The following is a 14,809-nucleotide window of genomic DNA, read 5'->3' as shown; positions in this document are numbered from 1 at the left end:
CAGGCTCATGAGGCAGTCGAGAAAGCAGCTAGGGGAGGACAGCTTCCCCACCGCCCCAGGCACTTTGGAGGCCGGCCGCATCTCCTGGCGTCCAGAGGCGTTTGTCCGGGGCCCAGCTGGATGAGACTGCCAGACAGGACAGGCAGAGTCGGAAGTCCAGTTGTCTTGCTATCACACTCGAGGGTAGGCTTCGGTTTTTCCTCAGTGTGTGTGTGTGGGGGGGGGGGGGGGGGGTGGGGGGCGGGGAACCTTTGCTTTCAGAAATGAACGTTGTGCAACATATCTCCACTTAGGCACCAGTGCGATGCTGGTGGAGAAGTTTCTTTGGGACTGGTTGGCTTGCCTTTCTCCCCTTGGCCTTCGTGTTGGTGCTGGTGGTGCTGGTGGTGGTGCTCATGGCCTTGTGGATCGCTTCTCCTGTTTGGCACTTGGAGCTTCTCCAGCATACTCCTTGAACCAGACATGGAGCCCCAGGGATCTTTGCGGACGAGCGTCGTGCGGGGATGCACGCATCCCTGCCTCATTCCTGCCGGACCCTCTGCCAAGTAGCATGAGGACCCCTAAGGACAGCCACCCATAAAGACTGCTTGCCCATCTTCTCCCCTGACGCTGCTCGATGTTTGGGGCATTTTTGAGAGCCTGACCGGCCGGAAGGAGACAGTCCGTGGAACTGCACCCACTCTTCCCTGGCCCCCGAAGGGCTCCAGAGATCCTCTCCTTGCTCGGCTGGCTGTGAGCGTTCTGTGAGGCGTCTCCAGGCCGCGTCACTCACCAGAGGCCCGAGGTGCGGCCAGGGAATGGAGACGGGGAAAGAAAGGCAAACCCACACTAAAAGTCCCATCCAGAGAGGACTCTCCCACCCTCGCAGAAGTGGGAGGCCCTTGGACCGTTCCCAGACCCGCTCATGCACCCCATCACCCCATCCTCTCCAGCGACTTCCCAGCAGAGCCAGCCCTCGAGAGCTCAGCCGCTCAGGCACGAGCCCAGCCCGTTCCAAGTAAACACCGAGACCCCGGGCACACTCCAGGACCCGCCTTTTCCCAGGAGGCTGCATCATGCACACCCCTTGGTTCCTCTGGCCCTCCCACTGGCACAAGGGCCATTGATGATGTTCGTCGGACCCGGAGGCGGGGTTTCCGTGCTGGAACGGTCGAGCAGCTCGTGCTCCTGTTGGGGCGGCGTGCGGTTTCTCCCTCCTCCGTGTTTGGACTGGTGAATCACGACTGCACCGGCAGGCAGGGCAGACTGGACCTTCCGCAGCTCCAAGGCCGGCTTCGGTCGGTTGTGTTCTTGCAGGCGTCTCCACTGCTCTAAGCTCATCCCTTCGACCTCTGTGTCCCCCAGGGACTCCTCCGACCCAGCAGCTCTGCCGCTGGCATCTCCTGCAGGCTGCCCAGGGTCTGTGGGGTCAGCCCCGACGGGAGCCGCTGGCCCTCCCCCAGGGCCCCCTTCCCACACACCCTCCCAGCTATAGAACAGGACGTAGGCGCTCTGGCTCAGGGCAGCGGTCTCGTCACAGGCGGTCACCTTGGCATCGTCCATCTTATGCCATTGGCCGTTGCCCGCTCGGATGTAACAGAAGTAGTGTCCTCGCTCACAGCTCCACCCGGAGTGCACCAGCACGGCATAGAGCACGTAGCCCAGTGGCCCTGCCTTCCGCTCAGATGTGTAGGGCTGCACGTCCAGGCACTGGGGATAACGCACCTCCTGAGCCCTTTTGGCCCCGCTCACCGGTGTGAACCGCTTCAGCACCAGCACCAGGACCTGGGAGGTGCTGTGCAAAGTCAACCTCTTGGTGGCAGGCACCTTCCGGAGACAGACGCCGCAGTCATAGGCATTGTCCGCGTCCAGCTTCTCGGGCTTCACCAGCTCGCTCAGAGCTTGCTCCACACTCTGAGCCGCCGTGATATCCAGGCTGATGTCCAGATAAGGGTCGAACGTGTCCGAGACACCGAGGCAGTGGAGACACTGGATCTGAGACCTCCACGTCCCGCCGAAGATCTGACGGATGACGGTGGTGTCCTCGGAGGCATGGCCCGACGGCTGGGATGCACTCAAGCACCCTTGCTGCATGGCATTCAGAGTGAACATCAGAAACTCATGGGCATCTTCCTGCTGGTGTCTGTGGAAGCCTGCCAGCAGATCCTTGCAGGGCCGGATCACCTCTCCCGCGTGAAGGAGGGCTCGGGTCACGTAAGCTCGCATGGCACAGAGCGTGCAGGCGCTGCGGGCCGGACAGAGGGTGGCGTGCGGCTGGGACACCATCCAGCTGGCCAGGGGCGGCGTGTGGCTCAGACACTGCAGCGCCGCATTCATGTAGCAGGTGTTCCCCAGATTCTGAAGCCCAGCTCCCACCCCCAAGGCCACTTCTAACTCTGGGCGACTTTCTAGCCAGGCGTCAGCCCTGCTGACCCAGGAGCCAAGTCACCCCACTGGGGATGCCCAACCGCCAGCGATGGCCCCTCAGGGACACAGGGTCCCCAAAGGGCATCCGCACCAGCGGCTCTGGGCCCACAACCTTGCCCTCCGGGTAAGACGTTGAAGGGAGACGGACACACACCTCCCTGGTGCTCAGAAGCAGCCCCTGGGGCTCTGCACACAAGGCCCACGGAAGTTTCCATCTCCTACCTGCAGCTGCACGCTGTCGCCTCCTTCCCTCAGGCGGTCCGGTCCAAAAAAGGGCCTGAGCCTCGCCCCCTCGGGCCTCTGGGGGCTTCCCCACAGCCCCACCTCCACACGTGCAAGCTCCTCATTGGCTGAGGGGGCCAAGGGCGTGCCCACTCTCACTCCCGCCTTCCAACCACCCACACTTTTCTCTGGGAATTCCCCTTGAGGCCCCACACGCACTTCCGACCTGACCCCCTGGACCAAAGGGCTCAGGATGCAAATGACTCGGGGCCATTGGGCCTTCCAGCCTTGCCCGCTAGACAGTCACTGCGGGGCTTCCAAGTTCAGCACACAAATGAGGGCTGGACAGGACTTCCGTGGGCTCACCATTCACATCCTAACACACTTGTGGAAACATATGTCTGCCCACCGACCCTCTCCCCTTTAGGGGTCTCCCCACCCCAGACCCCTGCCTGAGGACAACCCCTCCCAGGACAACAATAAACCCTTGCCTCAACTTTGCACTCCAGTGAGGTCCTCCCCAATTTCTATGCGTTCTCACTGGACACTCTTCTAGCGTTCAGGGTCCTAGCACCAAAAGATGCCAGGAGAGAGGCACATATGCTTTTCTCCCTTCAGGTCCGTTGGTCAAGACCCAAAGCCAGCTCATTTAGAAAGGCATAGGCTTCCTGCAACTTTGGATTCATTTCTTCAGCTCCTTTTCTCTCTCTGTTGCCTTTTTCCCCCCTTTTTTTCCTTCCTTTTTGTTTTTGTTTTGAGGGGTTCCCTTTCTTTCTTTCTTTTTTTGATTTTGTGTTCATTTTATTTATTTTATTTTTATTCTCTTTTTCTATTTTAAATACACTAGTTGACTTACAGAGTCAACTTTCCAATTCAGGGGCTCAACATGTGGAATCTAGTTCCCTCACCATGGAGCGAAATTGGGCTCCTTACATCAGGAGCGTGGAGTCTTATCCAATGGGCCACCAGGTACATCCTTTTAGAAGTATTAGAAGTGTATTTCCTCATTTAATCTTCAAGATAATTTCCTGAGATATGTACTATTATCTACATTTTACTGTTGAGCAAACTGAGGCCCAACTGGAAGCAGCAGAACCATCATTCAAACCCAGATCTTTTGACTATGGAGCCCATGAGCTTAGTCCATGAACTACACTGTCTCTAAATAGTTGACATATTTATTAGATTATTTAGAAGTTTGGAGACGTTTCAAATTGGAATGATAAATTTTAAAATCGTAATTAAAATGATATTAATCAAAATATATAATGTTGCTAGTAAAGATCTACTCTGAATTTGAATATGGTTATTTCATAAATTGGAGAAGTCAGTGGCAACCCACTCTAGTATTCTTGCCTGGAGAATACCGTGGCCAGGTGACCCTGGTGGGCTGCAATCCACGGGGTTGCAGAGAGTCGTACATGACTGAGTGACTAAGACACAACACATTTCATAAACTGTATGATGAGTTTTAGGAGCCAGGAGATCCAGGAATCAACCCTATTCTTATCCTCCTTTCAATCTGACGGTGACAAAGTGAAAAGTTAAAGTGTTAGTTGCTTAGTCATGTCTGACTCTTTTTGAGCCCATGGACTGTAGCCCCTGCAGGCTCCTCTGTCTGTGAAATTCTCCAGGCAAGAATACTGGAGTGGGATGCCATTCCCTTCTCCAGGGGATCTTCCCGACCCAGGGATGGAATCCAGGTCTCCTGCACTGCAGGCAGATTCTTTACCATGTGAGCCATGAAAAGTGAAAGTGAAGACGTTCAGTGGTGTCCGACTCTTTGCGACCCCATGGGCTGTAGCCCACCAGGCTCCTCCGTCCATGGGACTTTCCAGGCAAGTGTACTGGAGTGGGTTGCCATTTCCTTCTCCAGGGGATCTTCCCAACCCAGGGACTGAACCCAGGTTTTCCGCACTGCAGGCAGATGCTTTACCGTCTGAGCCAGCCATGAAATGGTAATGAATTCTGCAAAGTGCTGTCTAGAAATGGCCACATGGGGGTGACAGTGAATAAACATTAGCACAACCCTGACACAAAGCCAGCTCTTCTTGAGGTAAAACCCAGCTCATTCAATGTCTACAGATTATTTTTATAGACTATTACAATTGCAACTTTTTTTAATCAAAAAACCCCAAATATTGGGAAACTGCTAAATTATTAATATGCTTTTTAAATTCTCAGGTTGGTCTTAGAGCTAATGGATCATAATTGAATATATTCAGGTTTAATTAGGAAAAAACTATATTTATAGCCCATTTATTTTCAGAAAGAATTTGTGTCAAGCGCTGGAGGGGCAAGCGGTGAAGAGGAGAAACCCAATGTCCAAGGTCAGTAGCGGTGGCCTTAAGGAAATAACCCATGTCCAAGGTAAGAGAAACCCCAGTAAGACAGTAGGCTCTGAGAGAGGGCATCAGAGGGCAGACAGCCTGAAACCACAGCCATAGAAAACTAACCAATCTGATCACATGGACCACAGCCTTGTCTAACTCAATGAAACTAAGCCATGCCATGTAGGGCCACCCAAGACGGACAGGTCTTGGTGAAGAGTTCTGACAAAATGTGGTTCACTGGAGAAGGGAATGGCAAACCACTTCAGTATTCTTGCCTTGAGAACCCCATGAACAGTATGAAAAGGCAAAAAGATAGGACACTGAAGATGAACTCCCCAGGTCGGTAGGTGCCCAATATGCTACTGGAGATCAGTGGAGAAATAAATCCCAAAAGAATGAAGGGATGGAGCCCAAGCAAAAATAGCACTCAGTTGTGGATGTGACAGGTGATGGAAGTAAAGTCCAATGCTGTAAAGAGCAGTATTGCATAGGAATCTGGAATGTTAGGTTCATGAATCAAGGCAAACCAAAAGTGGTCAAACAGGAGATGGCAAGAGTGAACGTCAACATTTTAGGAATCAGCGAACTAAAATGGACTGGAATGGGTGAATTTAACTCAGATGACCATTATATCTACTACTGTGGGCAGGAATCCCTTAGAAGAAATGGAGTAGCCATCATAGTCAAAAAAAGAGTCCAAAAGCGGTACTTGGATGCAATCTCAAAAACAACAGAATAATCTCTGTTTGTTTCCAAGGCAAACCATTCAATATCACAGTAATCCAAGTCTATGCCCCGACCAGTAACACTGAAGAAGCTGAAGTTGAATGGTTCTATGAAGACCTACAGGACCTTCTAGAACAAACACCCAAAAAAGATGTCCTTTTCATTATAGGGGACTGGAATGCAAAAGTAAGAAGTCAAGAAACACCTGGAGTAACAAGGCAAATTTGGCCTTGGAGTATGAAATGAAGCAGGGCAAAGGCTAACAGAGTTTTTCCAGTAAGAGAACGCACTGGTCACAGCAAACATTGTCTTCCAACAACACAAGAGAAGACTCTACACATGGACATCACCAGATGGTCAACACTGAAATAAGACTGATTATATTCTTTGCAGCCAAAGATGGAGAAGCTCTATACAGTCAGCAAAAACAAGACCAGGAGGTGACTGAGGCTTAGATCATGAACTCCTTATTGCCAAATTCAGACTTAAATTGAAGAAAGTAGGGGAAACCACTAGACCATTCAGGTATGACCTAAATCAAATCCCTTATGATTATACAGTGGAAGTAACAACTAGATTTAAGGGACAAGATCTGATAGAGTGCCTGATGAACTATGGATGGAGGTTCGTGACACTGTACAGGAGACAGGGATCAAAACCATCCCCAAGAAAAAGCAATGCAAAAAGCAAAATGGCTGCCTGAGGAGGCCTTACAAATAGCTGTGAAAAGAAAAGAAGCCAAAAGCAAAGGAGAAAAGGAAAGATCTTATTTGAATGCAGAGTTCCAAAGAATAACAAGGAGAAATAAGCCTTCTTCAGTGATCAAAGCAAAGAAATAGAGGAAAACAATAGAATGGGAAAGACTAGAGATCTCTTCAAGAAAATTAGAGATACCAAGGGAACGTTTCATGCCAAGATGGGCTCAATAAAGGACAGAAATTGTATGAACTTAACAGAAGCAGAAGATATTAAGAAGAGGTGGCAAGAATACACAGAAGAACTGTACAAAAAAGATCTTCATGACCCAGATAATCACAATGGTGTGATCACTCACCTAGAGCCAGAAATCCTGGAATGTGAAGTCAAGGGGGCCTTAGGAAGTATCACTATGAACAAAGTTAGTGGAGGTGATGGGATTCCAGTTGAGCTATTTCAAATCCTAATAGATGATGCTGTGAAAATGCTGCACTCAATATGCCAGCAAATCTGGAAAACTCAGCAGTGGAGTCTGGAAAAAGTCTGTTTCATTCCAATCCCAAAGAAAGGCAATGCCAAATAATACTCAAACTACCACACAATTGCACTCATCTCACACACTAGTAAAGTAATGCTCAAAATTCTCCAAGCCAGGTTTCAACAATACTTGAACCATGAACTTCCAGATGTTCAAGCTGGTTTAGAAAAGGCAGAGGAACCAGAGATCAAATTGCCAACATCTGCTGGATCATCAAAAAAGCCAGAGAGTTCCAGAAAAACATTTATTTCTGCTTTATTGACTATGCTAAAGCCTTTGACTGTGTGGATCACAACAAACTGGGGAAAATTCTGAAAGAGATGGGAATACCAGACCACCTGACCTGCCTCTTGAGAAACCTGTATGCAGGTCAGGAAGCAACAGTTAGAACTGGACATGGAACAACAGATTGGTTCTAAATAGGAAAAGGAGTATGTCAAGACTGTATATTGTCACCCTGCTTATATAATTTAAATGCAGAGTACATCATGAGAAATGCTGGGCTGGATGAAGCACAAGCTGGAATCAAGATTGCCAGGAGAAATATCAATAACCTCAGATATGCAGATGACACCACCCTTATGGCAGAAAGTGAAGAAGAACTAAAGAGCCTCTTGATGAAAAAGGAGAGTGAAAAAGTTGGCTTAAAGCTCAACATTCAGAAAACTAAGATCATGGTATCTGGTCCCACCACTTCATGGGAAATAGATGGGGAAACAGTGGCTGACTTTATTTTGGGGGGCTCCAAAATCACTGCAGATGGTGACTGCAGCCATGAAATGAAAAGATGCTTATTCCTTAGAAGGAAAGTTATGACCAACCTAGACAGCATATTAAAAAGCAGAGACATTACTTTACCAGCAAAGGTCCATCTAGTCAAGGCTATGTTTTTTCCAGTGGTCATGTATGGCTGTGAGAGCTGGACTATAAAGAAAGCTGAGCACCAAAGAATTGATGCTTTTGAGCTGTGGTGTTGGAGAAGACTCTTGAGAGTCCCATGGACTGCAAGGAGATCCAACCAGTCCATCCTAAAGAAGATCAGTCCTGGGTGTTCATTGGAAGGACTGATGTTGAAGCTGAAACTCCAAACTTTGGCCACCTGCTGTGAAGAGCTGACTCATTGGAAAAGACCCTGATGTTGGGAAAGATTGAGGGCAGGAGGAGAAGGGGATGACAGAGGACAAGATGGTTGGATGGCATCACCGACTCAAGGGACTGAGTTTGAGTAAGCTCCAGGAGTTGGTGGATGGACAGGGAGGCCTGGTGTGCTGCAGTCTGTGGGATTGGGAAGAGTCAGACACAACTGAGCAACTGAACTGAACTGAACTGAACTGACTGAATAGTATGAAAACCGGGCAAAATAGTCCTGGTCAGAGGACAATGTATCAAGAATCCACAACCACAGAAGAGAAGTAGCCAGAGAGCTTACAAGAGTAACTGAGCTTCACCAGTGGGGCTGGAGTGCTGAATCTGTGGGCCATCGGTAGCTCGCATGCTCCTGGAAGCCCCTGGGGGGCCATCGTCAGGCAGGGCTCACACCCTGGGCACACACAGTCACTTCCTCCCAGACCCCCCTTGGCTTCTCCAGCTGACTTCTCGGAACTCACATTCTGTTCTTTAATTCTGTTCTCTGTGAAACCAGAGCTTCATATCTTCCACAGTGATTTATAATTACTGTGCTCTAGGAGCACACCCAGGGTCGGGGCTGGAGTCCTGGACCCAGGTGGAGCCCAGCAAGCCCGACCTGCACCTGCTGCGAGGAAGACCTGATCCAGGTGCTACTGTTGAGATGGCCTGATGCAGACTAGCCAAAGCCTTGGGTTTGAGTTCAGAGCAACAAAGTACCAAAGTTCAACCCTTCAGCCACGACAAGCAGCATGCGGGCGCCCCCTGCAGAGATACGTGCTGGCCCTATGTGGCGCTGGGAGCATCTCAGGGCCCGCAGTGTAGACAGAGGGATCAGGACGGGCAGGGAGGGCGGGGTCAGAACTCGGGAGGCGGAAGCAACCCTGGAACCGGCCTGAAACCTAAAGTAGGTCAAGAAATACCTATGGAACAGATACGTTAATCTAAAGCATTCCCTAATTCTGCAAGTGAAGAGCCCAAAGCTCAAAATAAGTAGTTACCTACAGTTGTACTAGAAGTCAGTGGCTGAGCTGTGCTGAGATCCAAGGGGCTTCAGTCAGGTCCCCAGAGTGGCTTTGCATGCGTGCTCAGTTGCTCAGTCATATCTGATTCACGACCCCATGGACTGCAGCCCACCAGGCTCCTCTGTCCGTGGGACTCTCCAGGCAAGAACGCTGGAGTGGGTTGCCACACCCTCCTGCAGGGGATCTTCCTGACCCGGGGATCGAACTCGCATCTCCTGCAGCTCTGACACTGCAGGAAGATTCTTGATCTCTGAACTGCCTGGGAAGTCCCCAGAGTGGCTTTACTAGAGCTGAAATTACCCACTTGGTGACCCTCCACGCAGAATGAGAAGGTGGCCTCAGAGAAACATCCCAGATGGTTGTGACCAGCTGGTGAGGTGGATAGAGTCCTCAGCCGCATCCGTCTCAGGGTGTGAGGCCACCCCTGGGTGGTGGGAAACCCACACATCAGCAGAGGGAGGAGGGAGATGGAAAACACAGGCAGACAGAGGTGGGCACCTGCTCAGTCCTGCCCCCAGGGACACCTAGCGTCCAGCAGGATGGCATACCCAAGCATCCCAGGGCCTCACAGAGCTCACCCTCAGGTCCTAAGCTGGGCTTTACAGGTGCAGCCTGAGCCCCGGGCAGCTCAGGGTAGGAGCACCGGATACGGAAGGTCACAAAACCACAGGATCAACAGATACATGCTCTTGGAGCGTCAAGTCCCTTCAGATATATGCTGGGTAGATAAAAGTTCACTACTAAAATTCTACTATATTTGTTTAAAAAGAAAGCCATACATATCACAGAGTAAAACCTATTTAATTAACAAACACTGAGTGTCCACTTTGTGCAAATAGTGTGAGGCATGAAGAACCAGTGGGCAGTAGGAAGGAATTCCCACAAAGTGATACAGGTTCAGGGGGTTCCACACAAAGGGCGGCCCTGCACAGAGATGCCGGGTCAGAGACCTTCTGAGAAGGTGGCGTTTGAACCAAGACCCAGTGAAGGGGGAACAAGGCGTGTGCATGGCTATCTGGGGGAGAGCAACAAAGCAAGTTTATTTTTCATCGTCTTTAAAGATAAAGCATGACTATTAAGATGTTTTGACTTAGGTGCCACGTCAGGACCTTTGGCTCTGCTCCCCAGCTTCTTGGAATACATACTTACTTTTCCTCTCAAGTGAGCTAAGAAAAACATGTTATTTAGGTGTTGACTTCTCTTGCTAAAAGGCAAGCAAGTCAGCCTAACTGGTGATAGAGTCTTCAGAGAAGGGGCATGAGACAGCTGGCCTTCCATGATTAAGGAAGCTGGTCCAGAATAGCAGGGCATGCAGGGTTCCTGGTCACCTCAGTAGGGGCAGCAGGTCCTGAGAAAGGCTTCTCCGGGGCGAGGCATGCTGTCCTGACTCAGAGTGCGGCCTTCTCTACTGACTTTTCTCACCTCAAACCACATTGTTCCAGCACCAGTCGCCTAAGTATTCCAGCCTGTCTTCATCCTTCTCTGTCTGAACTTTCAGATCTGACCAGTTTAGCATTTAAAGACTCCATAAGTAAAACCCTTTGCATCACCAAGAGACAGAAGCCCCCTTCAATGTGGGGAGACAGTTCCATCGTTTACTACGTACACACTAAGTACGTAATCACTAAGTTGTGTCCAACTCTTTGCAACCCCATGGACTGCAGCTTGCCAGGCTCTTCTGTCCTCCACTGTCTCCCGGAGTTTGCTCCATGTCCATTAAGGCAGTAATGCGATCTAACTATCTATCTCATCCTCTACAATCAGTTCATGTAATAAAAGCCTTGGCATCCCCAAGTAGACAGGAGCCTTCTTCAATGTGGGGAGAAAATGCCATCTGTTTGCTACTCATGTGCAATAATTTTTGACTGGCCAGAAAGAGAGAGGGAAGTGTGCGCTGTGATAACCACAGCGGAAGAACATGGTGAGCAGGCCTGCGGTGGCGCTGGGGAGCAGCGGGTGGGGAGCGGAGACTGGGAAGCTGGGGGTGCTAAGCGGGGCCCAAACACTTCCTCTCCTCCCAACTCCGAGGATTTCCTAAGGCAGAGTTTGGAAACTGCAATCTTGCAGCTTTACTTTTTTATCTTTTATTTTTAAACATAATTATTTGGGAATTCCTTCACTGTGTTTTATTTTGGTTGTGAAAATGTGGCTAGCAGATCATCATAGAGGAGGGCTTTGCCTGGTCTGCATGAATGGTCAGTGGCCAAACTGGCCTAAAACCGAAGACTCTGATGTTCAGACATTGAATTTCCCACAATTCCTGGCCACAGGGTGTTATTAATAGATGTTCATTAGCTATGACTGATGAATGTCAGGCAAATTATTGGGAAAATAAACATTTTCCACTTTTACAACGATAGTGAAATTCAGTTCTAGTCTTCTCTAAGTTATAATTTGTAACTCAGCTATAGTTATAAGTTATATCTGTTATAAATATAGTTATAATTATGTCAGTTATAAATATCTCAGCTACAGTTATAAATCTATTTCAGTGTTTTTTGGTTGTGTTCTATTTTTGTCATAACATGTTATTTTGAACTTCATTAAAATGACAGATAGTCACAGATTACCAATCACAGCCAACACCACAATTGTCTGGTTTAAGTATTGCAAAGAATGAAACCAAGTGAACATCTGCCAAAAGACAGGCAATTTTAGATGGCCTTGCAATCCCAGTTGCTGTTGACAGCTATTTTCATTTTAATTTATACAAAGTATCCATATAAACAATATAGATACATTGAATATATGCAGATATAGGACTTGAGCATTACTCTGCTAGCGTGTGAGATGAGTGCAATTGTGCGGTAGCTTGAACATTCTTTGGCATTGCCATTCTTTGGGATTGGAATGGAAACTGAACTTTTCCAGTCTTGTGGCCACTGCTGAGTTTTCCAGATTTGCTGGCATACTGAGTGCAGCACTTTCACAGCATCGTCTTTTAGGATTTGAAACAGCTCAAATGGAATTCTCTCACCTCCACTAGCTTTGTTCGTAGTGATGCTTCCTAAGGCCCTCTTGACTTCACATTCCAGGATGTCTGGCTCTAGGTGAGTGATCACACCGTCGTGGTTATTGGGTCATGAAGATCTTTTTGTATAGTTCTGTGTATTCTTGCCACCTCTTCTTAATATCTTCTGCTTCTGTTAGGTCCCTATCATTTCTGTCCTTTTTTGTGCTCAACTTTCCATAAAATGTTCCCTCTGTATCTCTAATTTTCATGAAGAGATTTCTAGTCTTTCCCATTCTATTGTTTTCCTCTATCTCTTTGCACTGATCACTGAAGAAGTCTTTCTTATGTCTTCTTGCTATTCTTTGGACCTTTGCATTCAAATGGATATGTCTTTCTTTTCTCCTTTGCCTTTAGCTTCTCTTCTTTTCTCAGCTATTTATAAGGCCTCTTTAGACAACCATTTTGCCTTTCTGCATTTCTTTTTCCTGGGAATGGTCTTGATCACTGCCTCCTGTACAATGTCATGAACCTCCATCCATAGGTCTTCAAGCACTCTGTCTGTTGCTGAAGAATTGATGCTTTTGAACTGTGGTGTTGGAGAAAACTCTTGAGAGTCCCTTGGACTGTAAGGAGATTCAACCAGTCCACCCTAAAGGAAATCAGCCCTGAACGTTCATTGGAAGGACTGATGCTGAAGCTCCAATACTTTGGCTCCAATACTTTGACTGCAAGGAGTCCAACCAGTCCACCATAAAGGAAATCAATCCTGAATGTTCATTGGAAGGACTGATGCTGAAGCTGAAGCTGAAGCTCCAATACTTTGATTCGAAGAACTGACTCATTTGAAAAGACCCTGATGCTGGGCAAGATTGAAGGCAGGAGGAGAAGGGGACGGACAGAGGATGAGATGGTTGGATGGCATCACCGATGCAATGGACATGAGTTTGAGTAAGCTCCGGGAGTTGGTGATGGACAGGGGGGCCTGGCGTGCTGCAGTCCATGGGGTTGCAAAGAGTTGGACATGACTGAGCAGCTGAACTGAACAGTATGACTTACAGTCAACACTTGAGCATTCCAGGTTACTTATTTTTGTATTCAATTTCTCTAGATCTTATAAAACAAAGATCTGGGAAATGCCCAGACAGAGCAAAGGTTTCACTTGTTTGAAATCAACTGTTGAGACATTTTACATATTCAAGGCTGAAGTGTTTGTAAAAACCATAGAGAAGATGTACATATGTGTGGAGCAGAGCACGTGAGCCGTTGGGTTAGATTCCCGGCGTGTGTGTCCGTGTGCCCTTGCTTTGTGAGAACTTTCAAATGGAGAAAAACTCGACCCATGGGTGGTCACTGTGAGAAACGGCTCTGCTCAAACAGTTTTACTCTCTTGCTGCTTTGCAGTTTTCCTCACTTTGTCTTTGCTCTGACCTCACCGTCTGTGCTTTCTTCCTCACTCTGTGTATTCCCACGAGAGTCAGCTGATTAAAGGGCAAGGCTCAGCGATGACTCAAGGACAAATCACTTCTACAGACTGTCTGTGCTTTGATACATGTCTAAACGGTGGCCAGATGACACTCGCAACCCCCTTAGGACACACCTCTAATGAGGGAGACAGATGCAGGAACTTACATTTTCAGATGGAGAGTCTCTGAGACATAGCAGTGCTAATCCAAGCTTACTGCTGGCTGGAGGTCCTGACTCCATGGCAGAGATGAGGTTCTCCACACCGGTGCTTGCAGAGTGACCAACAAAGCGAGACTCGGGGGGGGGGGGGGGGGTCAGCGAGGAGCACAGAGGACTGACTGCATGGAGTGGGTGGTGGGAGGAGCCCTGGAGGGAATGATCTCGCCACCCAAAGCCTCAGACTCATGAGGGCAAAGCCACGAGAATTGACAAGGGAAAACTGATTTGTTCAAACAGGACTTGAGCTTGGCAATTCAACACTGGTTAGTGCTCTGGAGTTCAGCCTGGGTCAAGAGCTATAGCTTGAGTGTGTCGGGATTTCAAGACTTGGCTGAAGCCCAGATAGTACACTGGGTCACAGACCACACAGAGTCGCTTCACCCTCAGGCTGGTTCCCGCTGACTGCCATCGGTTTTCTGATAAGTGGTTGTGGTTTTGGTTTTTCTTTCTGTTGGTCTGTTTCCGTCTTCTGTTGCTTTGTGTAATTTCTTGTACTCTCTGGACTCACACTCTGTGAATCTTCAATTTTATTAAACCCAAGTTCCATCCTGTGCAAGATTTGCTCCATGACCGTGGGCTTCCAGAGCTACAAAGAGATCCACCACCCTTTGCTCCATCTTCATCCCCCTTCCACTCCGGGATATCAGCATTTCCACACTGGTCTCTAACTGTCCAAGGAATCACAGTCTGGTCCCATTTCCTAGGCAGGAGATGGTCATAACAGATTTCACTTCCATAAAAGCTTATTGGGCTTGTGTTTAAATTTTTCCAGAGCTTGGTTTTTTAGTAAATAATTGGAGATTAAACTTTCAGCTATTAAGAAATACCAAGGTATTACTAATTAAACTGGCTAGATAAGTTATCACCTCCTAAACTCATTTACATTTTAAAAGAGAAATTCTGGGAACAAGCGTACAGGCCCAGAACAGTAGCTCTGTGGTGTTGCATATTTCAGGCACTCAGGGAGAACTGGTGGATTTGCCGTTCTAAACAGTAACAGCATCACCAGTCTTTGAGTCTGTGTTTACACCAGCCTCTGGCCTACATTCTTTTTAAACAACATATCATTTAAGTTCTTATTTGGTAAGAACCTTAGGAAATG

At 48.4% G+C, this 14,809-nt stretch overlaps 1 protein-coding gene across 1 annotated transcript; it reads right to left on the bottom strand.

The window, feature by feature from the left end:
* Window positions 1-1,053: 1,053 nt before the first annotated feature.
* On the bottom strand, window positions 1,054-14,275 carry LOC102394483 (ubiquitin carboxyl-terminal hydrolase 17-like protein 6). The gene is made up of 5 exons (XM_045166343.1): window positions 14,216-14,275; window positions 13,704-13,782; window positions 2,629-2,756; window positions 2,448-2,524; window positions 1,054-2,404 (listed from the first exon to the last, which is right to left on the bottom strand). The coding sequence occupies exons 1-5, from the start codon at window positions 14,273-14,275 to the stop codon at window positions 1,054-1,056; spliced, it is 1,695 nt and encodes a 564-aa protein (XP_045022278.1).
* Window positions 14,276-14,809: the final 534 nt, after the last annotated feature.

Source organism: Bubalus bubalis, chromosome 8, assembly GCF_019923935.1.
Source record: "Bubalus bubalis isolate 160015118507 breed Murrah chromosome 8, NDDB_SH_1, whole genome shotgun sequence".
NCBI lineage: Eukaryota > Metazoa > Chordata > Mammalia > Artiodactyla > Bovidae > Bubalus > Bubalus bubalis.
This window is presented reverse-complemented; position numbering and strand designations above follow the sequence as displayed.